The sequence below is a fragment of the Cyanistes caeruleus genome, chromosome 16 (genome assembly GCF_971803275.1).
Source record: "Cyanistes caeruleus chromosome 16, bCyaCae1.hap1.1, whole genome shotgun sequence".
NCBI classification, from domain to species: Eukaryota; Metazoa; Chordata; class Aves; order Passeriformes; family Paridae; genus Cyanistes; species Cyanistes caeruleus.
The window spans coordinates 6498571-6525533 of NC_141716.1; the positions used below are offsets into that span (position 1 = coordinate 6498571).

The window sequence follows — 26963 nt, forward strand, 5'->3', positions numbered from 1 at the left end:
AGTATAATTCCTGTTTAATTTTCCTTAAGCCCAATGTCTGGTTAGATTTTGGTCAAGATACAGAAAATATCTTGAAGAATTATACATTGGGCTTAAAAAAAATCCCATCTGCTGAAAAGTCAGTTATAGCCATGGCCTTCAGAAGTGCAGTGAAATGTTTTACTCCCACCCAGCTACTGGTGCACAATAATCTTGCCAGAAGAATATAAAAACACCCAAAGAAGAGGAGTAAAGTCAAACACAGCTCTTGGCTACATGGCTCAGATCTGTGAGCTGGCCCTCCTGGTTTAATGCACACAGCCAGGCACGGCAGTGATGGATGCCTGTGTTTTCCCTTGCCTTGTCTTGAAACAAAGGTCAGGCAACATTTAAAAGACTGAAGGAGAATCAAAATACTCTTGATTTCCTTTTTATTTTTTTTCTTTAGGGACATGCTGGTAAAGTGATCTTACATTCTTGCTCTATAACCTGGGGTGCATTTCCAGCAAGCTTCACGGGACTCCTGCACCTCCTGATGCACATCTGAAGGATTTCATTGAATTTCCAAAGCTGGATCAGAGACCCATCTGGAGAAACCCGGCCAAACTTCCCCAGAGCAGCTGAAAACAGCACAGATCTGGCAAGGTATGTCAGTTTATTTGTTTATTTTGCACGCTGTAGTGTTGCTCACCCTCCTCCTACTCCCTTTGTTAAAACCAGCCACTGTTCCCCATTGAAGCAGTTTAACCCCCTCGCTTCCCACTATTCATGCATCCCTCATCCAGCCAGTCCTGGGTGCTGCCTGTGTCCCTCCACATCTCCCTCATTCCTGAAGGGAACATCCACCGTATTTACTATTTTAATAACCCTGCAGAGAGAAAAACCTTTGTTTCCCCCCCTTCGCTGGTCTGAGCAAGTGCTAATTGCTCAGACATGCAACGCGCACACACAGAAGCATCATGTTGATCTGATTGCAAATCCCGGTACGTCAGCAAGCCAGAGACCCTCCTCCAATTCGGATTAGAGGGAAGAGGCTCAGCAGTGCAAGCAGCAGGTGCTGGAGGAGGCAGCGGAGCCGCTTCCCAGGTAAGGGACAATTCAGCCCTCCATCCCCACCGCCGGCAGTCCCACTCACTTTTTATTTCTGTGCAACAGCAAACGGCAAGAGAAGTGAGGCACTTCTCTTTGCAGAACCGCTTGCCAAACCTTTGATCTTCACGGTGGGGGTAGGGGTTGGTTGCTTGTTCATTCCCTGTGGAGGAATTCTTGGAAGTATGGGTCAGGTAATAGTGACAGATGCGGTAACTGCTACGTATGGGATGATTCTTGCTGTGTCTCTAAAGTGGATTCGCTTTCAGGGTACTTTTCTCCCTCTTCCCTGATTAATCCTGAACTTCTAAGATTCACAGGTTTGTCTATCCATCTGTGCCAATTTTGGGGTGCTGCCAGTTTGTACTGGGGGTGGTTTTCATAGGGAATAAGTTCATAGCCCACCCTTGCTTAAAGGTCTACTTTGATTGCAGGGTAATTCCCTTTAACCATTAATTTCAGAAATACTCCCTGAATTATTTTCTCCCCTCCTTCTTTTGCTAGGGGACTCTGGGAGTGGGGAGTAGCAGTGCCAGAAACTTCATTGTTTGTGAAATCCCAATCCATGAAGAGCCTGAACTCCGACACAAAGGCAGACGCCAATTAACCACTGGAACGCTTCTGCTCCGGCGTGGAAAGCGAGCACGGTGCCCCTGAAACAGCAGCCATCCCTCAGGTCCTCCAAGGGCTGTGAACAGCCAGGCAGGCACAAAATTCCCCCTTCTGCCTCCTTGTTCCTGCCAGCCCCAGAATTCTCACTGCAGACAGCTGAACAGGAGCTACTCAACTCCTCCAGCAAATAAAAGGCAAAGCTCATCGGAATGCTCTCGGAAAGAAGAGTTCCTTGACTTATTTAGAAAGTCATAATTCTCTTGTTTCCTTGGTTCATGGATCCTTATGTCTTCCAAACATTTTTTTTCCTCCTCTCATCACTTCAAAATCTAGCTTCTCCAACAGTGAGGAGAGGTAAGTTAGATGGTCCATGAAGCCTCACAATTCGTCTTTGAAAATAAGCTGAATCTAAATGAGCTAACAGCTGCTTCTCACAGGAGGGGGGGAAAAACCCAACCAAACAAAAAAACCTCTCACTTCTGGGTTAGTGAGGCTTTCAGTGGCATCTGAGGGTGGTCTGTGACCAACAGGCATGGGGAACATCTCCTTTTGGGATGATCTGAACAGCTCCTGCAGCAACACAGGCAACAGCTGCTACCTAGAAAACAGCATGAGGTTCAACTTCACCCTCCAAGAGCAGGCACCTGATTTCTACGTTGTCCTGCCTGTGATCTACTCTGTGATCTGTGCTGTGGGGCTCACAGGCAACACTGCTGTCATCTATGTGATCCTCAAGGCCCCCAAGATGAAGACTGTGACCAACATGTTCATCCTGAACCTCGCTATCGCTGATGACTTGTTCACCCTTGTCTTGCCCATCAATATTGTGGAGCACCTCCTCCGCTACTGGCCCTTCGGAGAAATCCTTTGCAAGGTCATCTTGTCCATAGATCACTACAATATCTTCTCCAGCATTTATTTCCTGACAGTGATGAGCATAGACAGGTACCTGGTGGTGCTGGCTACAGTCAGGTCCAAGAGGATGCCCCACCGCACGTACCGAGCGGCCAGGATTATCAGCCTGTGCATCTGGATCCTGGTCACCATCATAGTCCTCCCTTTCATCATCTTTGCCAATGTCTACACCGACGACCTGGAGATCAAGAGTTGTGGTCTCAATTTCCCCAAGCCTGAGAGGTTTTGGTTCAAAGCCAGCAGGATCTACACCCTCATCCTTGGCTTTGCCATTCCAGTATCCACCATCTGCATCCTCTACACCATGATGCTCTACAGGCTGAGGAACATGCACTTGAACTCCAATGCCAGAGCCCTGGACAAAGCCAAGAAGAAAGTCACCATTATGGTCTTCATAGTTCTGGCTGTGTTCCTCTTCTGTTGGACCCCCTTCCACCTGGCCACCATAGTGGCTTTGACCACTGACTTACCCCAGACTTCCATGGTCATTGGGATATCCTACTTCATCACCAGCCTAAGCTATGCCAATTCATGCTTGAATCCTTTCTTGTACGCTTTCCTGGATGACAGCTTCCGGAAAAGTTTCCGGAAGTTGCTGGAATGCAGAACTTCTTGAACAGGGGGTTGGGGCTGGCAGCTCCCTGCTCTTCCAGGGCTTTTCAGGGGAAACTTTGCAGAGTGAAGGGGCAGCCAGTGAATGCACAATGTCCTTTCTTTCATTTACACGTAATGTCTGGTCTGTTTGTAATCCTCATCAGCAACAGGCTTTGTCCTGCCCACTTGCAGCTCCTGTGTTTCCCCTCTTTGCTCCTACCAGCTCCTCAGAGTTTCATTTCTATACCCCAATTTTTAATTTCACCCTCTGAATTATTAAGGACAGAACATTTACTATTCAGGGGTGTATTTCTGCCACAGAGTGGTCCTTTATTGCCATCTGCTGTACAGCACAGACAGGCTGGAGACCAATTTCCAGATGAGTGCAGTGCTCAGTTCTTTGTCACTGTGTTATTAGGGAGGATTGTTTAATGGAGCAGAGCTAATGAGCACTTTCAATGAAATATCAATCAAGCAGAGGATGAGTATTTGGAATAGAAAAGAAACTATTTTCATGTTAATGTATGTTCCTGTATGTTATGGCTTTCTTTTGATTTTGATAGATGTCCACCTTCCACCCCACCACAAATTTCCTCTTTTCTGACTTGTTAAATTTAGACCAAAAGGAAGATTTGAGTCTCAAAAATAGTGCTAAACAGCACACCATACAAATACTATGACAACTGTGAGAATTTGTGCTAGAAATTATTTTGAACTAGTTGTTCCTGTTAAGTGTCAAATACATATTTATTTAAGAGTGAGTAATGAAATAAACCTCATGGGGGAAAAAAGAGACTGGTCCTTCTTTCACAAGAGAAAATTTATGCTACTTATGCCATGTCTTTGCTATATATATTGCATTTTTCCTATTATAAAATAAAACATGGTAGGTTTGTAACAAAATTAAGGTGTTTAGTAAGCCATAAGAAAAACTCTACTGAGCACTGCAAATATAAAGTTCCTTCTTTCACAGATAAATAGTCAAAGTACTTGAACAGAACCAGAACTTGATTGGGAGAGTCTGGAGATGAGAAACTTCATATCGAAAGCTTGGAAAGCTCATTCTCACACCCTTTAGCACTGCAAAGTTTGTATGTTACTGGTTTTAGGAAGGCTGTCTTAGTTAAATATTTCTTTCAAGCTTTCTCCCAATCCCAGGCAGCAAGCTCTGCTCTCACCTGTCCAAACTCCCCCAGGAAAACGCAGGACAGGTAACACAAAACGAGAGGAGACTGCAGATCTCAGATTAAATGGGCTCTCAGAGCAATGGGTGAGTGTGGGTTGGAGCCCCCAGATGAGAATTCTCAGGGCACTGAATTGCCCTGAGCCCCCAACAACAAAACTGACAATGGCAATTTCATTTATAGAAAACAAAAAACAGATGTGTGGATACAAGATCACTCCGTTGCCTTCTCCATATCAAAGGTGCAAACTCTGGAAGAACAATGAAGGAGAACATATTCTTCCAGGCAAAACTTCTCCAGGAATTTTGCTTTAGCATGGTTGCCACCTGCTGGCAATGGGCTTCCCAGGTGGAAAAACCTGTCAGACTGAGAGAATTGACTCAAATTATGTCACCTCTCACACAAGCTGCCTAATCAGCTGAAACATGACTGTTCATTGGCACTGGGGCTCTACAAAAGACAATATATTTTATTAGATAGAAAAACTACTGTATTTTTTTTAGATGGAAAGGATCTTTTCAGTGTGAGTTACCCACTTTCAGACATGACAATGATATTGCTGGAGCTTTTTCCATTAAATCACAAGATATGACAGTCACAGGATCACAGCATGTCTCAAGCAGAGTCAAATTTCCCAGCACCGTGTCCACTTGGGTTTGAAGGTCTCCAAGGATGGAGATGCCATAGCTACCATGGACAACCTGTTCCTGTATTCCACACTCTAACAGTGAATTTCCTTCCTATGATTTAATGGAGTTTTCCACATTTCTGTGTCTCCTGTCCTGTCACTGGACACCACCGAGGAAATGGTTCCCTCTTCTCTGAACTGGCCCTTACAGACTTTGTATCCCCCAGGCCTTCCCTGTCCGAGCACGAGCAGCCGCATCCCAGCATCTCCTCATGGCAGCATCCTGTTGCATCCGCGATTTTCTCCACGTCAAACACTCAACAGGAGCGTGGGTCCCTCGTGTGGGTGCCAGGCTCCGAGGGAAGCAGGATTTGCACTGCCTGGGGTCTCCCCCCGTGCTCAGGAGAGGCTCCAGCTCTGGAGGAGGCCGCTGTGGTTCGGGCCTGCGGCACTAAGCGGCACTCTCTGCTTTCTGAGCTCCCTCAGCCTGCTCAGCCTCGCACTCAGCCTGGCTCCCTGCTCCTGCAGCAAACTCGGGCTCCCTGTGCCTGGGCACAGCCTCGGAGCACAGCACCCAAAGCCAGGCTGCCTGGGCTCCTCCTGGGAGAGCAGAAAGCACCTCCAAGGAGACGCTTGCCCACTCCCGGCACAAGATTCCCCCAGGGATACCCCGCATGCCAGCTCGTTCCTTTGAATTTCCTCCCACTGCTGGGACTGGCTTGTCACACCAGCCCACATCAGCTGCATCTTGAACACTGGGAGCAGGGGAGGAATAAACCCCATTAATGATTCACTGAATAAATCCCCTCCTAAAGCAAGCATTCTGTCTGGGGTCTGCAGGATGGCAGGAGGCTGAATTAAGAACCCTTGGGGTTCCCTCCTCTTCCTAAACCCTTCCCAGCTAGCCATGCACTGAGCAGGGAAGTCAGTTCAGCCTCAAAGCTGGGGAAATTTCCTTTTGGGACAGCCTGGGAAGTGTTCATGGGTTCAAAGGTGCGGTGCAGCCACACAGCTCCCTGGACACAGCAGGAGCTGAAGCCTTTCCACTTGCTCCTTGAGGAAAGAATTGCCTTCCTCATTCTGTCACACCCGTGAGGACACAGCCCTGGAGGACTCAGCTCCATCATCCCTGGGAGCCATTTCCTAGCCCAGAACAGGAATTAGGGCTCCCATTCCTACTGCAGGCTTTCAATGCAGGCATCTGAGCTAAGGCTCAGATCAGATCAGATCAGATGCAGTTGTTGCTTTTTAAGTCTTTTTAAGTCTATTGCTGCAGCAATATTGGCTGTTTGGATCAATTGTCCTCATCCGAGATGTGCTGCAGCTTGTTCTCCCAGGAAGCTCTAATCCCCTGGGTCTTAGACAGTCTCACACTGCCTCCCTAAGGCTGGTCACGATTTTTGGTTGAGAAAAGAAATCATACCCCACTGAGAGTTGAGGGCCTGGCTCTCAGAAGCATCTTTATGTAAGAAAAAGATGAAAATAAAAATTAAACATGGATAAGCACAAACTTGGACTGTTGAAGATGAGAAGAAGAAGGGTCTCCAGGGGATACTGTTCAGATCAATCCAAGAAAGAGAATTTGTCCCATCTCTTTACAGCCTGGCATCTGTAGCACTCACATTGTTTCCTTGGGGTTGCTGGGAACCCCGGAGTGCTGATGATGCACCCACAATAAACCCAAATAAATGGTGGTACTCTGGCTTTATTGCCAGTTCTGGGAGAAATAAGCCCAGTTTGGTGCCCTCAGAGGGTCTGAGCACATCAAGGTTTGACATTCCCACCTGCTGCTGAAGGGAAGGGGACTCCCCAGGCTGCATTCCCTCTCACAGTGAGTCAGGAGGTCACCTGAGGATCCTCTGTGGGCTGTGGGACATGGCCCTGGCTGCTCCCTGTCCATGGCCAGGGCAGAGTGTATGGGTCTTGCCCCATCCACACCCCCACTGCAGCTGAGATTGTGCCTGCAGGCAGTTTTGGGGTGATAAACTCTTGTTCTGTGGCAGCTCTGAGGCCTCCAGAGAAGCTCCAGGCTTGTCATCATGGAGTGACAGGATGAGAGGAAACAGCCTGAAGTTTTGCCAGGGGAGGTTTGATTAGATATTAGGAAATATTTTTTCACCAAAAGTGTGGTCAAACTCTCAAAAAGGTTTCCCAGGGCAGTGGTGGAATCACCATCCCTGGAAGTGTTCAAAACACCTGTGCATGTGGCATTTCATGATTCAGTGGTGAACCTGGTGGTGTGGCTGAGTTGATAGCTGGACCCGTTGAGCTTCTCTAAACTTAAGGATTCAATGATTCTATGCTATCAGGCATCCTCCAGAAAAATCTTTCCAAAGAAGCACCCATTGAAAAGCCACAAGCCACATTTTCCTCCTTACTCCTCCTTTTTGACTCAAAGCCAGGAAGAGGAGTTAATTTAAAGGCAAAGGCCAAGAAGAGTGACTGTAAATATTTCCATGAGTCCTTGTTGGCATTTGTGTTTGCTAAGTGAAGATGCAGAGAGAAGGATCAAAGCTGCCTGAATGGCTTTTAATTACAAGCCTCGATTGTTCTATTTTCTCTCAGAAAAATACTGCAATTATCTAACAAAGCTCTTCGAGTGGAATTAGACACTAGCCCCAAGCTTCAAGGGCTGTTCAGTGGCTATTTTCTCTTTTTTAAAAAAAGCAAATTTGATGTGTAGATAAAAACCAGGCACTCTACTTACTGCCTACAGCCAATTCTGGGGCTTCCTGGGTAAACAGAGGATGGGAAGCTTTCCCCATGAGGAAGTGCCTGGGGTGCACCAAAGCCTGGTGTCACTCTGCTAAAGCCCCCCACCACAATGTTCCCTGGCTGGGTGGGGTGGGGGCTCTGGGTGCATCCCATGTGGGAAGGCAGAGTTCCCTCTGGGGATAAAACCAGCTATAGTTTGACAGCAAGACCTTTGTCCCCATTTTCAGTTTTCCTGAGATGTGTTTTCTTTCTCTGTCTTTCACCAGACTTCTGCATGTCCCCATCACCTCCCCTTGCTCCAGTGCTTCTCCTGCACAGCTCATGCCAGAAGTGTAAGACACCTTGGGAGTTTCTAAGGTCCAAACCCTCCCTTGTACAAGACTCAATAAACCAGCTGAATAAGGAAATCAGAGAAATAAGGATTCAGTTTTATAAACTTAACCGTCAAATGAGATCGGAGACTTGTAATTAACAAAGTCAGATTTCAATGCAATGAAAAATCTCCCCTGAGACCCAGCCTGCTGCTGCTGAGCATTGATGGAAATCTTACGGATGTAATTAAATCTCCCTTATCCGTGTGATGGATTCAGCGGATCCTTCATGCAGTGGCCACACCCAGCTGAGCTCCTTCATCCACACTGAACAGGAGCTGGGATGTGAAGCTGATGGCCACTATTTCATGATGGATGGGGCAGGTCAGAGCCTCAAAAAATCACAGAATCACAGAATCACAGATTCACATAATGGTTTGGGTTGGAAGGGACTTTAAAGATCACCCAGTTTCAACCCCCTGCCATGGGCAGGGACACCTCCCACTAACCAGGATTCTCAGAGCCCCATCCAGCCTGGTCTTGAACTCATCCTCCACAATCCTGGTGGGTATCCCCAGGCAGAAGGGCTCTGTGGCATTGCTGACACTCAGCAGAAGATGCAGCAGTTTTCCAGCCAAGCACACCCAAATTAAACCCTGGTGCAGGTGCCAAAGCAAACCACAGGGAGAACCCTGGTTTTCTTTCCATTGCCACCTCCCAGCCACCTCTGGAATGCAGGGACAAGGGTAAATACCAGCACCAGGGGCTGGGCTCATTTTCTGCCCCTTCACACTGGGTCCCTGGGGGCAGGTGACTATCTCCAGAAATTTTAATGTCATGAAGGTTGGATAGATGACATTTAAGGTCCCTTCCAGCACAATCCATCCTGTGATTCTACAATTTCCTCCGTGGTTAAGCAAAGCAAGAACAGTGCAAGGCTGAGAAGAGGGAAACTCCAAAATATGTGAGTGAGTGACCTGTGCATGTAGAGAAGTTGCTATTAATGCCTAACGTTGAGAAAACATTAAATAGCCAAATCACAATATGGGGTTTGTTTCACACAGAGAAAATCAACCTGAAAAGCCATTAATCTTAATTTCATGTTGACTACAGAGCTTCTGTTTTTATTTCCTAGTCACTGGATGAAATCAGCATGGCATGAGTGTTCCTCAGAGTATTCACTGCACATGCCAGGCTGGAAACACACAGAGAAACTGATGTTTATTGAATGGACAGAGCCAGCTCAGGCTCTGCCTGGGCTCCTCTCTGTGACCAGGAAAAATGTGATCTAATGCAGCCAAAACCAGTCTATGGGAAGATGCTGATTCTTTCAGTGGTTTCCTTGGAAAAATCAGGTTTCCTGCTTGGTTTCTTCAAGGATCATTCTTCATTTCACTACAGTGAAAATGTGTTGCTTGGCAGTGCTGCTGCTGTTGCTGCCCCAGGCTCCAGCCCTTCCTGCCTGGCCTCAGGCCCAGAGGGGAGGGAAGCAGAGATGCTCTCCCTGACCACTGCTGTGGCAGGAGCTCCATCAGCACTGGAGCTACATCCTCCCTCAGAAACAACACAGACTGGAGGGAAAACCCCTTTTGCTGCAAGAGTGGGCTGGCTGAACAGGATATGATTTCCTCTCAGAGGCCCTTCCAGCAGTTCAGCCACAGGAAGAATTCCCCAGAATCCTGCTTGTGGCAAGGGGTTGGAACTAGATGGTCTTTGAGGTCCTTCCAACCCAAACCACGTTAGGACTGTGAGATTCTGTGAATCTGAACATAGGCGATTTTGTACTGTGGGGTGAGGGTAATCCCAGTTGGGGTAGGATATTATTGTGCACTTTCTAACCCAGGAAGAGTTTAGGGAGTTTTGGGGTTGCTGAAGCACAAACCTTGAGATTGGAGAAGGGGCTGTGTCCCCCAGCACTGAGGAGAGCCACCATCACTCCTTCTCTGCAGCCAGACAGGATCTCTGCACTGAGGGAGAGAGAGCAAAATCAGTTTACATGGCTCAGCAGCATCATCGTTGCCAAGATATGAAACCATGTTGCTCTGTTTATTGATTATTTCATTCCCTCATGCAATCTATCCAGGCTTCAGAGTGCTGAAAGCAGGAACAAAGGGAGTTTGTGAGCCGTGGGGCTCTTTGATTTGAAAGCACCCAATCTAATAGCAATCCCTTTGCTTGGAAAATGGTAAAACTCCCTCTTCCAAAAAGGAGCTCTGACCTCAGTGCTTCTGCTACCATATTTAGAGCAAAGGGGTCATGAATCCCCAGTGTAAATGAGCAATAGGGCAGGTGCACACAGCCACTGTGGGCCACTCAAAATAGAGGTGCAGCAGCTCAGACATGACAAGAAGGGGTCTAAAAAACCCTGTGTGTTCCATCAGCACCACACAGCACACACTGTACTTCCTTATAGCCCATCTCTGTTCCTCACACAGCAACAGGACTTTTGGCTTATGGACTACTCTTCCCACCTTCCATTTCATAGATCCACAGAGACATAGACAGGTTAGGGTGGGAAGGAATCTTAAACGATGTTTCATTCCAACCCCTTGCCATGGGCAGAGTCACCTTCCACTGCTCTGGGTTTTTTCAGCCTGGCCTTGAACAATCCCAGGAATGGGGCAGCCACAGCTTCTCTGGACACCTTGTGCCAGGGCCTCCCCACCCTCACAGGGAAGAATTTCTTCCCAATATCCCATCTAACCTGACCTCTGGCAGTGGGAAGCCATCCCCCCTTGTCCTGTCACTCCAGACCCTTGTCCAAAGCCCCTCTCCAGCCCTCTGGAGCCCCTTTAGGCACTGGAAGGGATCCTGAGGTCTTCCCAGAGCCTTCTCCAGGCTCAGCCTGTCTCTGTAGCTGAGATGCTCCAGTCCCTGGAGGATCTTTGTGGTTTCCTCTGGACTTGCTCCAACAGGTTCCTTTTTCCCCATCCCTTCCTTTTTAAGCCTCCCCACCTCACCAGCAGTCCTCACCATGGAGATGGGACAACTTTCCCTCCTACATCTGTTGCTGCTGGGTTCTACCTTCCAGCCCTCCCATCCAGCTCCGTGGCTCTCCTCAGCAAAGGAGAAGGTGGTGAGTAAGATCTGGTCCTTCAGACAGCCCTGGGCAGGGCTCAGGAGGTGAAGATCAGGGCTGTGAGTAACCAACTGGTTCAGCAATGCAGCTCTGCTGCCACAGAGATTCACACGGCAAACACGGCGTGAAGCCATGAATGCACAATCAGGGCTGCAGCCTGGGAGTGTCCGAAGGAGATCCTCCTGTTGAAGGAAGGAGAAGCTTTCTTTTGCATAAATATCCACAAAAATAGCTGAGGGGAAGCACAGCAAAATGAGTGGGAAAGCAAGCTGGAGTTTTTCTGGCAGAGCCTGCTTTGCTGCCAGTCTGAGTCTCTCTTCTGAGCAGATATCAAAGGCTGCACCCACACCAGCTGCTGCTGGAGATCCTTCTCATTTAAAAAAAGGAAGCTCTAACTATAGAGAGTAGCACTACAGGGTGAGAGGCATCCTTCTCTGGACATACATTGTTGTACCCAGCAATGATATTCCAAAGTATCCAGAGAGAGATTGGAGCCCAGTGACAGCTCTTTAAATAGTTAACAAACCTCCCTGGAATAAAAAAATAATTAAAAAAAAGATATTTTTTTTAAAAAGAAAGACAAATTTAAAGTCTAGCTTCTCATGGAAATCTTGGGAAAACCTACATAAACCTACATGGCACCTGCTCAGCATCAGGCAGGGTCTTCATCAGGGCAAGTCTTGAGCTTTGGAGCAGGGGCAGCACAAGGGCTCAGCACAGCTTTCATCACTCTGCAGTCAGGGTTCCTCCCACCTGCTGAAGATGTCTCCAGCCCTGGGGCCAGGCTTTGCTGGGGCACAAGCATTTAGAGCAGGAGAAAAGCTTTGTGGCTCCTATGGGCAGTGGGCTTGGGGAGAGGAATTTCAGCTGAATACTCACCCAAAACAAATGCCTCCCATCTGACCTGCAGCTCAGTAGAGGGTAACCCAGAGTGTCCCCAGCTCAGCTCTTCCCACAGCATAAAACCATAAACTACAGAATATCCAGAGCTGGAAGAGACTCACAAGGATCACAGACAAACTCCTGGCCTTGGAGAGAACAACACCAAGAGCCCCACCTTGTGCCTGAGGGTGCTGTCCATCCAAACCTCAGTGAAAGGGTAAATTCTGCTCCTTATTTTGCTGTTAGAAGTTGCAATTGATGGAGGGGGAATGTTGTTGGCTGCAGGAGAGGAAAGGAGATCTGGTTCTTGCAAAGCCAGAGATCTGCCCAGATTTACCAGGAGCCAAGGAGCTGCTTGGGGGAAAGCTCAGTCCCCAGCTTATTCATTCCTCAGCCTTTTCCAGCACTTGATTTCAGCCAACAGCAGCAGAGAGAATACTTGGTACCTTAATAAATCCCATAATACTGAATAAAGCACTTTGGTTTATGGTTTTGCTATAAGAACTCACCCCTGGATACTTTTAATTAACTGAACTAGAAGAAAAATAAAGATTTCCATTTTTTTTCTCACCAATTTACTTTTTCTTTTTTAAGAAGAAAATCACCACTGCTAACAAAAAGCCCTCTCCTGATATTTACCTGCTTGGGTAGGAATATTGATCTCTGTGCAGAGAGAAAGCACTTTCCTTATTGTGCATCTCACTGGCTGATCCATCTTTCCTACAGAATACGGCCTTGGCTTTGTTTTCAGTGCAGTTCTGCAATTTATTGTTCTCCCAGGTCATGCCTAACCCCATAACTCCTGGGAATTGTGGGGACAGGAGGTGGGAAGAGCTTTTTTTCATCCTTCAGCAGACTTCACCTCTAACAGCAGGCAGCTGCCTGTGCTGCTGCCCTGCCTACACATCACAGCTGCCCTTTGCAAGTCCCAGGGACCCAATTTTCCAACTTTTTCACATCTTCTGTTCCTCTGTTAACTACAGACCAAGTTGTCTGAGTAACAAAAGTTCCCACTGATCTCACTTAAAAGGGGTGAGCTGAGACATTCCAAATCCACCCAGTGAACTCCTCCAGATTATCATCCAGAGCACAGGGGGTTTTATTTTCCTTTATTAAAGCACACAAATAGCCACCTAAATGTCATTTACACTGCGACAGTTGTAAAAATCACACCAGCACAACCACTTCCAAAGAGAATTACAGAGCCAGCACTAAAGCCATCCAGCTGACCATGAGCCTGTAACTCCAAAGGCACAGTACAATAAAGTTTTGCTTTCAGGTGTTTGCTGCTCTTCTTATAACAAACTTCACTGAGCATTAAACAGAATGCCTAAACACATTCACTGCAAGGGCCGTGGAAATACCCAAAAGCTTGGTAAACACACATTTATTGAGTACTTGATTATGTAAGATCGTTGCAGCATAGTCATTATAACAAAATCCATATTTAAAATTGCCAAACACGGGTATATTTTTTTTCAGAGAACATAAATCTATTTAAAAACCCAGCTAAGAACGACAAAGGGAGTGTGGCTGCTCCTTAGCCAGCCACTAATGAATGCTCTCCTGCTCCATAAGGGTAAGAACAGCCTGGGGTCAGTTCCCAGCTTCAGCCCCAACCATTCCCAGACCCCATCAGACCATTCCACAGCTGAGGGCTGAGCAGACCCAAGTCACTCACTGCCACAAACATCCCACCTAACCCAGTTTTCCAAAGGCATGGATGCAGCTTGCCAGCAGCACAGTTCTCAAGGAGCTGTTCTTTACAAGCCTGGGGTTTATACTGGATTTCCTGGTGAGGGCTTGGGGATTAACATCTACTACAAAGTGCTTAAAGTGCCCAGATTTCCTCCTCCCTCCAGATTGGTATGGGGAAGTGCTAATTGCAAAGTTTGCTCTGGTATACATCCAGATTCCCAATCAAATGTTAATCAGCATCAAAATCCTCCCAGTTTGAGCAGTTTACAAGGGATCTGAGTCCTACACGTGGGACACTGGAATTGCGTCTATATTTTAAGCCCAGCCATGAGGGAAACACTCGACATAGAAATATAACATTCAATTCCTTTGTACAGCATATATAAAGAACATGACAGCATTAAAATATTGGCAGATCAATACATTAAAAATACAGAATCTCATAGATCAGAGCACAAGAAATATATCCACACTGGAATCTGTACAGTCCAGATGACACTGCTGGTTCTCATGTTGGAATTGACCTCCCATATGCAGGTGGAGGTTGGTGTTTTGCTCCCTCATCAGCACCACTGGCCACCATTGCCCAGATTTCCCTGGGCTGTTGTGCTACAGGGACAGCCCCAGTCTGCTGCTCTCCCCAGCACTCTTTGGGGAAGCTTTAGTTACCAAGTGAAATGACAGGACATTTCCTTTTCCACAAAACTCTCACCTACTCTGGGAGAGAAAAATCAATCCATGGTTGGCAGGAGGGGAGGAACCTGGGCAGCATCTCCCACATGCTTTCAGCATTGTGAGTCTCATTCAGTTAAAACATGAAACAAACCACAGAACCTCAGGTTTTGTATGGTTTGTGCCTCTCTTATTCCATGTGGAGCAGGTGGGACTGTTTTAGGCTGCCTCCTCCCACCAGGAATGTCCATGTCTTGTAGAAGAGCTGCCATTCTGACTTCTCCAGAATGGCTTTCCCTATACATAAATATATGTGTCTATAGGCCACTTCATTCCTTCCTCCTCTCACCGAGGAAGATGCCCAAGGCATGCTTGGTAAGGTGAAATCCTACCATGTATTGCACCTAGTGCACTACAGACATGTATATACAGACACATCCTGTCCATAATTACACTGGAAATATAGAGTTTTGAAAAAAAGAGTAGTAGCAGCATGTAAATGAGAAATTGTGTTCATTTCCTCGGTCTTTTTTCTTCCTCCTCTTCAGAGCTACATAATCAGCTCTGACAGTCCCTTCTCCCTGCCCTGCTCCCGTCTGAGAGGGGGGTTTCACTGCAGATCCCATCTGCAGGAACTGGCGCTGTCCTCCCAAAGCAGTTTGAATTTCTCTCCCCGTCAGCTCCCTCCTCTCCCTCCCTGCATCCTTCCCTGCACGATGACTCATCCTGGAGATGATCTTGGGTTTTGTCTGATGGCTCCTGCCCACTTTGGCTGCAGCAAAGTCTGATTTCAGAGCGATGGCACAGGAGGAAAACCCGCACACGAGCGCCTGGTGAGCCAGGCAAGCTGTTAACATCTCCACCCAGGAGGAAAAAAGCAATGCAAGAGTTCACATTCTGTCTGTCTCCCAGCAGCAGAAGTGTAAGCCCCTGGAGCGATGCCTATTTTAAACCCTTAATTCCAAAACCCTCAATAATGTTGCAGACTCCCAGGGTTTTGCAGGAATCAACAGGCTGATTTCAAACACGTTCCTTAGTGCAGCATGCACTGGAATTAAAAATGCATCAAATGGGCTCACTTTTTCTGCGTGCTCTCGCAGTATCCGGTTTTCCCAACCCCCAAAATTGTTTCCTTGGTTTCTCACCTCTCAGTTTTGAGGTCCTGCTAAAGGGCCGTTATCTGAGTTAGTTCTGACGTGGGGGTGGTCGGACTCTGCTGGGCGACAGCCACCATGGGGATTTCCATGCCTAGTCAGGCCGGATTGTTAGTCCCCTCCGAGTTCTTGCAGGCATAGGCCACATCCTTGGCGATGCTGCACATCCTGTTGGACATCTGGAGCTCGGTTCTGAAGGCGGTGGGGAAGCAGAACTTCTTGAAGCACGCCTTGAAGTTCTCATCCAAGAAGGCGTAGAGCACGGGGTTCAGGCTGCTGTTGGCGTATCCCAGCGCGGTGCAGAAGCAGGAGATGGCCAGCTCCAGCTCGCTCTCCGCCTTGGCACCCAGGCACTGCACCAGCACGAAAATCTGGATGGGAGTCCAGCAAACGATGAAGACTGCCACCACCACCAGGACCATGCGGGTGATGCGCCTCAGGTTCCGGTCCTTCTCCTTGGAGCCCGAGAGGACACGGACGTTCTTGAGCCGCCTGATCATCAGGCTGTAGCAAATGGTGATGATCAACACGGGGATCATGAAGGAGAAGAGAAAGACGCAGATGCCAAACACTGGATCCCAGTAGTCCACGGGAGAAGGGAGCTTAATTAGACAATCAATTTCTGCAAGAGTAAAAATAAAATGGGAAGGAAGATCAGCAAACGCAGATCAAGCAGAAAAGCATCTGCCCATTTAGATTAGTTTAGGTTAGTTAGGTTAATGGTTGGACTTGATGATCTTAGAGTGCCTTCCCAACCTAACATAACAATTCTATGTTTAGTGTCCAATTCCTCACATAACAATTCTATGTTTAACACTAGAAAATCAGTAGCAGTGATACAAAGAGGCAGGGTCAGAGTAAAGATGATTTTACAGCAGAGACCTCACCCTATTGATGAACCTGGCACCCCTCTCCCTGGGCTCTCCTGTCCAGCACCTCCCTCCCGCTGGATGCAGTTTTACTGACCGTTGTTCTCGTTCTCTGCAGATCCCATCACCATGGCCGGGATGCCAAAGACAGAAGCCAGTGCCCAGATGCAAACATTGACCACCTTGGCCTTGTGGGGCGTGCGGATGTCCAGGGCTTTGATGGGGTGGCAGATGGCGATGTAGCGGTCCACGCTCATCATCGTCAGCGTGAAGGTGCTGGTGAACATGTTGTAGTAGTCAATGGAGATGGCAATCTTGCACAGGACATTGCCAAAGGGCCAGAAGCCCAGGAATGTGTCTGTTCCCTGGAAGGGCAAGGTCATCAGGCACAGGGTGTCGGCCAGAGCGAGGTTAAAGATGTAAATGTTGGTGGCTGTCTTCATCTTGGTGAATCTGAAAGGCAGGAATGAGCAATGGTTAGAGCTCCCACCTGACCATGGTGGGTCATACACTGAACTTTACTGAAGTAGATTCTGCTGCTTTCAAAAGGAGATGCTGTATTTTCTTATGTAATGAGGTGAGATCCTCACCTTTCAACCTCCCAGAGGTTTATCAACACACAGTTCAGCCCATCTCCTGCAACACCACAAATGGTCCCTCCACAGTCACTTCCATGGCCAGGAGAACCATTCCCTCAGACTGCCAGTGAGCACCATGAAAGCCTGAGGCTGTCAACTCAGACGGTGTTTCTTGAAAAATTACTTCAATAAGGCCAGCTTAGAATTTCACTACCAATGGCTTCATTGTTATAAGTATTGGCGAGAGCTTTAGCCAGTAAGCTGATTTGAAAGGTGCAGGAGTAACTTGATCAGCCATTTGATATGGGCTCATAGCCAGAGAGCATGGCTAACGTGAGCTGTAAAATCAGAACAGGAAAATGGCCAGCCCTGGCCAGGCCAAAACTATTGAGGAACTTTTGATTTGAATCAGAAATTAAAATATCACAATGGATCTTTCTAGAGAAAGGAGTAGTCACAAGTCAAACTCTACTTTAAAGATTTTTTTTGTCATTTCAATATTACTTTTACCACACAAACTGACTGCCCCGAAGGAAGAGTCACCTTGCTCTAATGGCAATCATCTCATTTTCACACTTGGGAAATGATGCAGAGCCACCTGTGATCACCTATCCAGGGGGACGTGCAGTGTCTGCAGAAATGGAAGCTCAACAGTGACTCTGACACTGAATCTAACATTTCAGCTCCAGGATATTCCTCTCATGGGCAGAATAAGAGCTCAAATAGGTATAATTTTAAAACCACAGCTCATCCATCATTTACTCTACTAATGGCCTTTGCAGAAACACGGCCAAAAATGGCAGACAATGATGTGATTAACAGAGTGCAAGTTCATTTGAGGGTAACACTTCTGCCTGTAAACTGCTGCACTATTTTCAGCCTGATACGTGTTAAAATATTACAGGGTCTGATTTGACATAAAAGGCTCTTTTTGCCAATTTGATTCAGAACAGCAAACCCATAACTGCCCTTCTCAGTGCTGTGCCCTCCCCTGAGGGTCTGAGCTTCTTCAGCTCTTGATAAATGATTTGAATGCTTGGCAGAACATTATCACTGGCATATTCTGAACTCTGCTGGGACACATGGTGACCTGGCCAGGTTTGCAAGAGAAGCAGACAGGGGAGCAATGATCCAGACTATAAAGTGTACTTTTTCACCTGCCTTGGAGCTCTAAGCTGGCCTTGTATCAGAAGTCTGAAAGCAGCTTCAGAAAGCAAAACCAAATGATCCTATTTTTGACCCTGAAAGACAAGGAAAGCTTTTGGAGGTCAGCACTGGTGGAAACATTGTTGGAAATACTTTGAGGTCCCCACACAAGCCTGAGTTAGGCTTTTCCCAGCCCAGAAATCAATCACAGGTTCTTAGAAAGCCAGCCCAGACAAACTTACATAACCAAAAGCAGCAGAAGGAAAACACTGGTGCCTTTCCTTTTGTGATGGGATGAATGAGCAAAAGCACTTTGCAAATCCAACATAACCAGACAGCTGCCAGGGCTTTAAGCTTTGGGATTTCCTAAGGAGAATTACAGCAGCCTCCAGTGCCCTGAACTGCAGAGGAGCATCTCAGGGGTTTTCCTTTCTTAAATTCTTGCACTTGGCATAAACGTGGTAAAGCACAAAAGGATGAGGGGCGTCTGTGAGTGGATTCTCTCTCCCCTCCAGGTCAGCAGAGGGATATTAAAATGAAGAAGTGAAATCACTGTTTGATCTGCTCTCACAAAAATAAGCACTGTCAGCTCAGGCTTTAGGAAATCATTCAGTCGCCCAAGACTGGGCTGGCAAAGGTCTCCTGGGAGCTGCAGTTTCCCCTGAGCACCACAAACTTGGCTGGGCTGGCTCAAGTTTCCCAAAGATCAAGTTTGTTGTAGTCCATCCTTCCAGGAGGGCTGGAGCCACAGGCAATTCATCACCATGCCTCTAACCCTGACTGCTTTTACTGATATTATCACTCAAGGGAATAACAATTTTGAGCAATGGCGATCAACTTCACTGCAAAACAGTAAAAACTAAAGGTTGTTCCTGCTTTATTTTTTGTCATTGACCAGTGGGAGAAACAAGCAACAATTCACCCACCTGCAATGCCCATCCAGCATCCATGGGGGACAAAGCTGCCTCCCTTCACACTCCTGTGTCCCCAGCACTGAGAGATTTGGGGCATCTCAGCCAGCCCTGAACTCAGGGTGTGCAGAGAAAATCTTCAGCTCCTTCCCACTCCCCTCCAGCCCCACTGGTCCCACTCCTCCCATACACTTCTCAGCATGAATTCAGAGTCCAAGTACAACAACTGCTCTGCCTGGCCCTGCACAATCCCTCAGTGCACAGACCCCTCTCCTCTGCCTCCTTCCTCACCACCCCCTGGAGGTGATGGCAGAGCCACCTTCCCCTGCTCCAACACAGGACACACTGAGGTGGCTGTCCCACCACTTCCTTCAACCCATCTTCCAATAGAATTTAAAGCTGATTTTGCACTCTTGAAAGGGGGTGAAATCAATTTACACCTAATTAATTAGTTCTACACCACTTTCTCTACGTGTTGAGAGCCAATAGCCATTGTCCCAACCAAGCAATGTTCCCAGACATTTCCAGAATGCTCAGTACACACAAAAATCAATCAATCACTTCTCTGTGGATTAACATCTATTTCTTTTCCTCCAAAACCGAGAGTTTTCTTTCTCTTAACCCACAGAAAAATAGAAAAATTACACACTCAGGCTTTGGGAGGCACCTCAGTCTCCTCCCCCACAACACAAATCTGCTGCAGATAAGCCCGTGGATTCCATGGAGGACATTAGCTCCCTGCTGAGCCACTTTCTTGCACTCTGCCACGGAGGTAATTTCCTAATGGAGCATCTCCCACAGGGTGGTGTTCAGCTCCCCATCCAGCTCCCCCTTTGTCACAACAGTAATTGCTCTGCTCTGCTCTTCTCTTCTGTCGGATGCTGAAGTCTGAGAGGAAGAACACCTGGATATCAGCTCAGCACTTGTCCTCCCTCCCCTTTTTGCTACGTGGACCCTCTGGTGAGGGGAATACACAGTCTGGGAGAGGAGATCAAGAGTAGACACACCCTCGGGGCTTTAAGGAGCTGCTCCTCACCAGAACAGGTTCAGCCCTGGCTGAGCCCCAGGGTGAGCTGCAGACCTGTTGTTTCTGCATCTTTCCCTTTTCCACCCAGCCACAGCAGGGCTGCAGGACAAGGGCTGGGCTTAAGGACCAGCTGGCTGCAGCAAACCCACAACCCAATATGGAGCTGCAGACACCAGGGGCAGAGGGACCAGAGCAAAGCCTGCAGCCCCACAAAGCCCTGAGCATCGTTTCCAGGAGTTCTCTGCCTCTTAGAGCCTCTTGATTTTGATATGTGTAGCTCCAGCTAATTAGGATGCAGACGGTGTTGTTCACCTTGAGCAGCTCCCTCCACCCCCACTTCACACCCCAGCAGCAGTGACAGCCTTTGCCCCCATCCCTGGACATGCTTCAGGAAGCAAAACAGGTCAGAAAAGACTCAAAAAGGATTTTTACTGAGCTGCTCTCACCCTGTGATGGTGGAAATCAGCCCCAGTTCTCTCCCAGCCTGCTCCCAGCCCTCAGGTTGTGTGAAGCTGATATTTGATCTGGCACGTTCTGTCATGATTTGTGTCCCCTCGGCCGTCTGCCCACAGCCTGCTCTGTGCATCCCTGCTGCTCTGATCACCATCCCAGAGCCCCCTCAGCCTGAAACTTCTGACCAGTGCAAGATGATTTATTCTTAATGGTTCAACAGGCCATGAAAAAACCACACAGAATTTGAGAAGGACAAATTTAAATTAGTCTGGACTCTGAGGCCAGACACTACAGCAAAAGCAGCCACCAGCACAGCACCTAAAAGCCTATAAATTACCCAGGGACTGACTAGCAGGGGCCAGTAAGGGAACCTGCAGCCAGCCAGGATGAGCACACAATTTGGGGCAGATGATCTTCTTGTCCTTGAATCTCACCTCTGTGCCCAGGGGACAGCTATGAAAAACCAGTCCTGCACCCTCCAGGTGCTCTCTGGGCACCACTGTGGATGGTGCTGCCATGCCAAGGGAGGAGGCTCTGTGGCTGCTGCTGCAAAGGCTTCAGCAGCTCACCCAGAGGCTCTCTGGGATGCTCCCACACCCCTGAGCAGATGCTTGGCCGCCAGGAATGGTGTTCTGGTCTAAGGAGGGCATTCATCAGCATCCACCCTGCAGCAGGATGCTCTTATCCCTGCTCATGGGCCAGATCTGCCTCTGCTGACATCCAGAATGCTTTTGGGAATTGCCCAGTGTCTGAAAAGCACTGGCAACTGAGTCCCAGTTAAACACCACAGATTTTAGCTGAGATGGGCCCTTTCACCCATCTCACCACAGCCAGGAAAAACAAAAAGCTCTTCAACACACATGGAGCTACAGGACCTGTGTTAGCAAGGCATGATGTGGCTACTATGGCTCATGTGGCTGAGTCCAGCTCACCTGGGCTCACGGGGACACAGAAATCAGGGAGCTGCAGACCATTATCACAGCAGGATCCCCTCCTGCTCACCTCACCATCCTCACCCAGCTCCACTCACTCTCCAGGGCAAAGAGCCCTTGGTGTGGGTTCCATTTCTCTATAAATTGCGATAATTTATGTCTATTTTATTTTTCAAGGAAAAAGAAAACCTGGAGACAGCAAAGGTCTCAGATGGCCCCACTTGTGTCTGCTGGGCGCCCACTGCATGAAGCACTCACTTCATTTCAGCTCTGAGACACACATCTGGTCCAGGCTTTTCCCTTAGAAAGCTTTCTATTAAGAAATCAGCATCTCTGAAATGTCATAATTAACTTCATTTCCCCTGTCTCATCACAGCCAGCTGCCCTCACCCCTATTCTCAGGGACTGAGGCAGTTTTCAAGCAGAACAACAGCTGGCACAGCATCCCCAGGCAGGCTTATGATTCAGGCACCTCCCCATCACATTTTTCCTCCTAAAGCTTCACCTGGAGGCAGCAGATGAAAATTACAGCCCTGAACAACCTAAAACATTGCTTAAAATCCTCTGAAAGGTGTTCTGCCATAGAGAGAGTTGAGCATCTCCAGCATTTTGCCAGGCTCCCAACAGAGCTGCCACAGCCATGAGGAGTGCCCAAGAAATGAGACACCACAGCAGCATGGTGGAGCTAGGGACAACAAGCTGCACCTTGCCCCTTCCCTGGGTCACCAATAGCTGGCAGAGATTTGGGACCTCTGTAAGAACACCTGGGTCAGCCCCATCCCCAGGGCCAAAAATGCACCCTCCTTCTCCTTTGCCTCCCTTCCTAAATACCAAGATCTTGGGCAAGCAGCCTTGCAGACTTCGGTTAATAGCTAGGAGAGATCTCAGCAGCCTGGTTTCCTCCACTCTCCCCCCAAACCCTCTGTTCAGCTCCTTGTTTCACGTTCATTAAGAAGCAGAACAGGAAATATATGCAGAAGAGAGCAAACAGCAGAAGGAGGAGGGAGGGAAGGCACCGTCTCTGCTGGCAAGGAGCTCCACGATGAGCCAGCAGAACAAAGCCACAGGCGAGGCAGGTTCCCACAATAGGCCCTTTACTGTCCAGGAAATTGTGTTCCTGACAAGAGCCCTTTTCCATCTTACCCAATTAGTGCTGCTCAGCACTGGATTGACAGTCACATGATGACTGTCTCTATAAATTAATCGTTCCAAATGTTAAATCACTCCACATACAATAGAGATGTAGGCTGGGTTCTACAACAGAGGGGAAAACCTAGAGGAGGCTTTGAATTTGTACTTTTGTGTGAAATTCCGGGAGATTTTAAAATTTTTCCCTTGGTGCTGCAGAAAACTCATTCAGGAGGAACAAGAAAATGAGCTTTCTTGATGCCTCCAACTTCCTCAAGTGCTGGTATTAGAGTCTTTTTATTTCCAAACTCCCTCAAAAACAGGAAACTATTACTGTCTGTAACACTACCAGTCTTTTTCTGGAAGGTAGTACATTATTTTCCTGTGGGCTGTGTAATATGTTGAAGCCTGGTTATCATTGCTGGAGCATGGAAGGGAAAAAAAATCTTATTGGGGTGCCCATTACCTACAATGATAAGAGTGCAGCACTGAGGGTTTGCTGATTATTTTTCAATTAATTTATCATTAAGAAACCCTAAACCCTGTGTTGACTTACCAGCAACCAACTTCCAACCTACTGAAAACCAGGTGTTACTCAAGGCATGAAGCATCAAAGCTCTAATCTGAGGAGAAAAGCTCATCAGCACCCTCCCTGTACAACCACAATTTGGCAGCTCTCCATCAATCTGTGTACGTGGCCAGGGTCAGGAGTTTGATATTGAGTCCAATTCATCCTCACACCTGCTCCTGGCCTGAACAGGGCAAGGAGAAAAGAATCCTGGGCAGAGATAACAGAAGTTGTTACTTATTGATTCAAGAAGGGTCATTGCCTTAGCTCTAACCCAGTGCTGGCCTCAGCTCAGTACTGAGCTTCCAGGGAACATGGGTGGGGAACAGCAGCTCCTACAAGGGCTCTAGCTCAGTTATAACCTCCCCAGAAAACACTTTTCATTTCTGAATAAAGGGAAATAGAGAAATAGAAAAACCTGAGGGAGATTGGGCTGGCACCTGTCTTCAGTTTTCATTTGTTTAAGAACTGTAAAATGAGAGGTCACACACAAAAACAGTTACGTTCCATGGAAAATTCTAGTGTTAAATCCCACTTCCTTTTTCTGAGTGCCATTTATCCAACTGGAAGGTATCAAAGTCAAAAAGGTGTGGAGCAGAAGCCAGTATTTTTCATGGTTAGCCATGGCACAGGTCCACCCTGGCCAGGACCCCAGTTTGGGACACTCATATTGCTGGTGATCCTCCAGCCCCAGCCCTGGGCAGGGCCAGCAGGACCGAGCTGTGCACATCCCACCAGACCTTTGCAGACAGGGAAAAGATTTCTGCCAGGGCTTCTCCTTACACACACTGAGGCTCATGCACTGGGTAAGGACTCTGCTGCACACGGGCTGCAATTCCCATGCAGCCACACCACCATCAGACAGGGGCTTCCAGCTCCCAGAGCCTCGCTACTCACACACTTACACACACCCACAAACTACTCCAACGATTGCTACTACACTGGGCAGGAGCTCTCCAGACATGGCACCAGTGTGCTGCAAACCTCCTCTCTGCATCTGCAGGCTCCTTGGGGCTAATGGGATCTCCTCTCAGTGCCATAAACTCCTCAGCTAAAGGAGCACAGACAGGCAGCCTGATGAACAGTCACGTCACTTTGCCCTTGGATCAGAGATTTAACCACCCTTCACCGACCTCTGGTACCAAAGACCTAATTTTGCAGCATCTCCCCCATCCAACTTGTAGTCATTCAGGGGAAAGGTGCTTTGGAAGCAGTTGGGCTCCTGGCAGGAACAGGACAATCTCATCAGTGTCTGAATACCTGCTAAATACTTTCATCTTCTCTTGGAGGATTCAGCCTGTCTTTCCTGTGCTGGCAGCGTCCATCTGCACCAGGAATCTGCTCCAAGATGTGGATAAAATGCAAACTCCCTCCTTAACATGCAGGCTGCAGAGATCAGAAGGGGGATGCTGGGGTTTAACATAACCACAGCCCCAAGAGCTGCACAAACTTACTCTGTGCTTGTAGGGCAAGCAAGGTTTCTAATTCCCAGAACCAGAAGGGTTTGAACCACAGCAGAAGCAGGCAGGGACACTCCAAATGCCAACAATGGGCAGGGAGGATGGAGTGGTGCATGCTCTGTGCTGTCCCTCTGCAAAGGTCAACCCCCCTCTCCTGACTTCAGCACAAGGAGCCAAAGAAGTTGCCCTCGACTCTGCATCATCCTTTCACATCTTATTTAAGTCTGCAGGCTTCAGAGGGATGGAAGACTTACGTTTTCAATTTTTTTTTTCTCCTGTAAAAGTAAAAGGAAGCATCCCAGCAGGCGCTTTCCTTTGCAACAAGGTTCAGCTTTGGGAAGAGCCAGCTCCCAGATGGAGCAGCACCTGCAAACACAGCTGGGGTGCCGGACACAGGACAGGAAGGAGAGATCCCGTTTAAGGAGCCAGCACACCCTGGCAGTGGAAGGCTCCCAGCACATTGCCCTCCCAAGTGACATCCAGCTCCCTAAAAAGAAGGAAAAAAAAAATAAAAATAGCCCCATCTTTTGGAGCAGATCTGCTCACTCTTGTTCCGTTCTCTGGGTTAAACTTTAGGAGGCACCAGAGGGCAGCTGAAAACTGGCAGAAACCTTCATCACAGCCTAGGAAGGGGAAAAAACAAATAAAACCAAAACAATAAAACAAATGCCACATCGTTACCTCTAAAGCACGTCTCTAAGCCCAGGGAAGAGCCTGCCTGCTTTCCCCGCAGCAGGGACTGAGGGAGGGAAGCTCTGCCCCGCTCCAGCTTTCCCTGGGGTCCTACCTGACGATCACATACATGACGGAGCAGTTGCCCACCAGCCCCACAATGCACACGATGGAGTAGACGACCACGATGGTGATCTTGATGCTGAGCGGCAGGAAGCCGTCCCCGGTGCTGTTGTTGAACCAGTTGCTGGGCAGAAAGCTCAGGTTGAGCATGGAGGAGTCGTTCAGCAGCTTCCTCAGGTCGGGGTCTTCAAAAATATGGGCAGGGAAGAGCGGGTCCATCCTGAAGCAGCAGCCTGCGCCAAGGACCTGGGGCAGCAAGAGACAGCTTTAAAATCTGCTGATCAAACGGGTGGCAGGGGACTGTAGCAAGGCGAGTGCACTAGAAACGCTGGGGAAGGGTGATTTATTACCGGGAGAAGGATGAATTACCGCCACGGAACACAGCCCCCCTCCCCAGGAGCATTTCAGTGGGATGCAAGCCTGAGAGCCTGGCGCATCCCGAGCTGGCAGGGACCGCGCATATCTCCACACGGCCGGGGCCGGGGCCGTGCGGGCTGCACACACCATCCCTCCTGCCGGGGGCTGCGTGTCCCCCGCCTCTCCCATCCCTGCGGGTCGGTGAGTCCCCGCACCTTCCACTGCCACAGCCCCCGGGGCTCCGGCGCCACCCCCCCGGTCCATACGGCGATAAAAGAGCAGGAAAAGCCCCAAGTTGGCAATGAACGCCAGGCGGCTGCTTACCTGCGGCAGGTCCCCTTAGCGCAGCTCCGGAGCAGAGTCCGCTCCCCGCGGCCACATCCAGCACCCCCGGGCCGGGGGGGACACTTGACAAAGCCGGGGGTTCCGCGGGATGGAGGAGGGGAAGGGGCTGCTCTCGCAGACAGGGATGCTGCCAGCGCAGGGGGCTGCACCCCGGAGCCCACGTTTTTAAGGAAAAGGGAGGGATGAGGGAGAGGGAGGGAGGGAGGACGGAGGGCGGCTGGGCAGAGCCAGGCTGCCGGGCTGCTCCCACTGCGTAAGAGAAAAGCGGGAGGGGGAAGGAGGAAAAGAGAGGGGGGGGGGGGGAAATGATAAATAACCAAACGCGGCAGAGGGAAGGCGAGCCCACACCTGCGAGGCACGGGCAGCGTCCTCCCCCCGGGCCGGGGGAGCTGCGGTGGCCTCCCCATCCCACCCCCGGCACGGCCAGGGGGGAGCAGCATCCCCAAACCCACCCTGCCGCAGCCCCCGGCCCGCAGCCTACCTGCGGTGGGATCCAGCAGGATATGCTGGGAAGAAGGGGAGAATCGGGAAAGGCTCCCGGGGAGATCGGGATTCGGGAAGCAGATTCCTCCCTCCTCTGCAATTGTGCAACCTGAGCGCTGTTCTAGCGCAGGAGCAGCGGAATGGGGAATCTGACCTAGAAACTGGCAAAAAAATACAAGGAGGAATGAGAACTACGGGGAGAAAATTGTTATTATTTAGTATTCTTTTAGCAGCATTAACTATAGGTCGTTTTGGTAACCCAAACCATCCTGCACTTCTGGTCTGAGTTAGGTATTTCAGAAGCTGCAGTGGTAAATTCCTTACCTCAAGGTGGGGTGATCCACACAGACCCCACAGGTCCAGTCTGGCACTGGGACACTGACCCTGATAAACTTGTTT

At 48.7% G+C, this 26963-nt stretch overlaps 2 protein-coding genes across 3 annotated transcripts; one reads left to right on the plus strand and one right to left on the minus strand.

The window, feature by feature from the left end:
• Window positions 1–252: 252 nt before the first annotated feature.
• Window positions 253–4092, plus strand: NPBWR2 (neuropeptides B and W receptor 2). Its single transcript, XM_023939687.2, has 2 exons — window positions 253–1065; window positions 1573–4092. Exon 2 carries the CDS (start codon window positions 2213–2215, stop codon window positions 3209–3211), a length of 999 nt encoding a protein of 332 aa, XP_023795455.1. The 5' UTR covers window positions 253–1065; window positions 1573–2212; the 3' UTR covers window positions 3212–4092.
• An 8990-nt stretch (window positions 4093–13082) lies between these two features.
• Window positions 13083–26710, minus strand: OPRL1 (opioid related nociceptin receptor 1). Of its 2 annotated transcripts, XM_086852640.1 has the most exons (5): window positions 26563–26710; window positions 26061–26330; window positions 25372–25625; window positions 16479–16834; window positions 13083–16134 (listed from the first exon to the last, which is right to left on the minus strand). In XM_086852640.1, the coding sequence occupies exons 3-5, from the start codon at window positions 25596–25598 to the stop codon at window positions 15611–15613; spliced, it is 1107 nt and encodes a 368-aa protein (XP_086708766.1). In that variant the 5' UTR covers window positions 25599–25625; window positions 26061–26330; window positions 26563–26710; the 3' UTR covers window positions 13083–15610. The 2 variants fall into 2 exon arrangements, with proteins under 2 accessions (XP_086708766.1, XP_023795457.1); XM_023939689.2 differs by lacking the exons at window positions 25372–25625; window positions 26061–26330; window positions 26563–26710 and adding an exon at window positions 24385–24999.
• Window positions 26711–26963: the final 253 nt, after the last annotated feature.

What these genes read in the sequence shown, in the direction of transcription:
- NPBWR2 (XM_023939687.2), top strand. Translation starts at nt 2,213, where the DNA reads ATGGGGAACATCTCCTTTTGGGATGATCTGAACAGCTCCTGCAGCAAC.
- OPRL1 (XM_086852640.1), bottom strand. Translation starts at nt 25,598, where the DNA reads ATGGACCCGCTCTTCCCTGCCCATATTTTTGAAGACCCCGACCTGAGG. An exon ending in GTCATGTATGTGATCGTCAG is followed by an intron (nt 16,835 to 25,371) that starts GTAGGACCCCAG and finishes CCTGCCTTTCAG; the next exon opens with ATTCACCAAGATGAAGACAG. An exon ending in TGCAGAGAACGAGAACAACG is followed by an intron (nt 16,135 to 16,478) that starts GTCAGTAAAACT and finishes TTACTCTTGCAG; the next exon opens with AAATTGATTGTCTAATTAAG.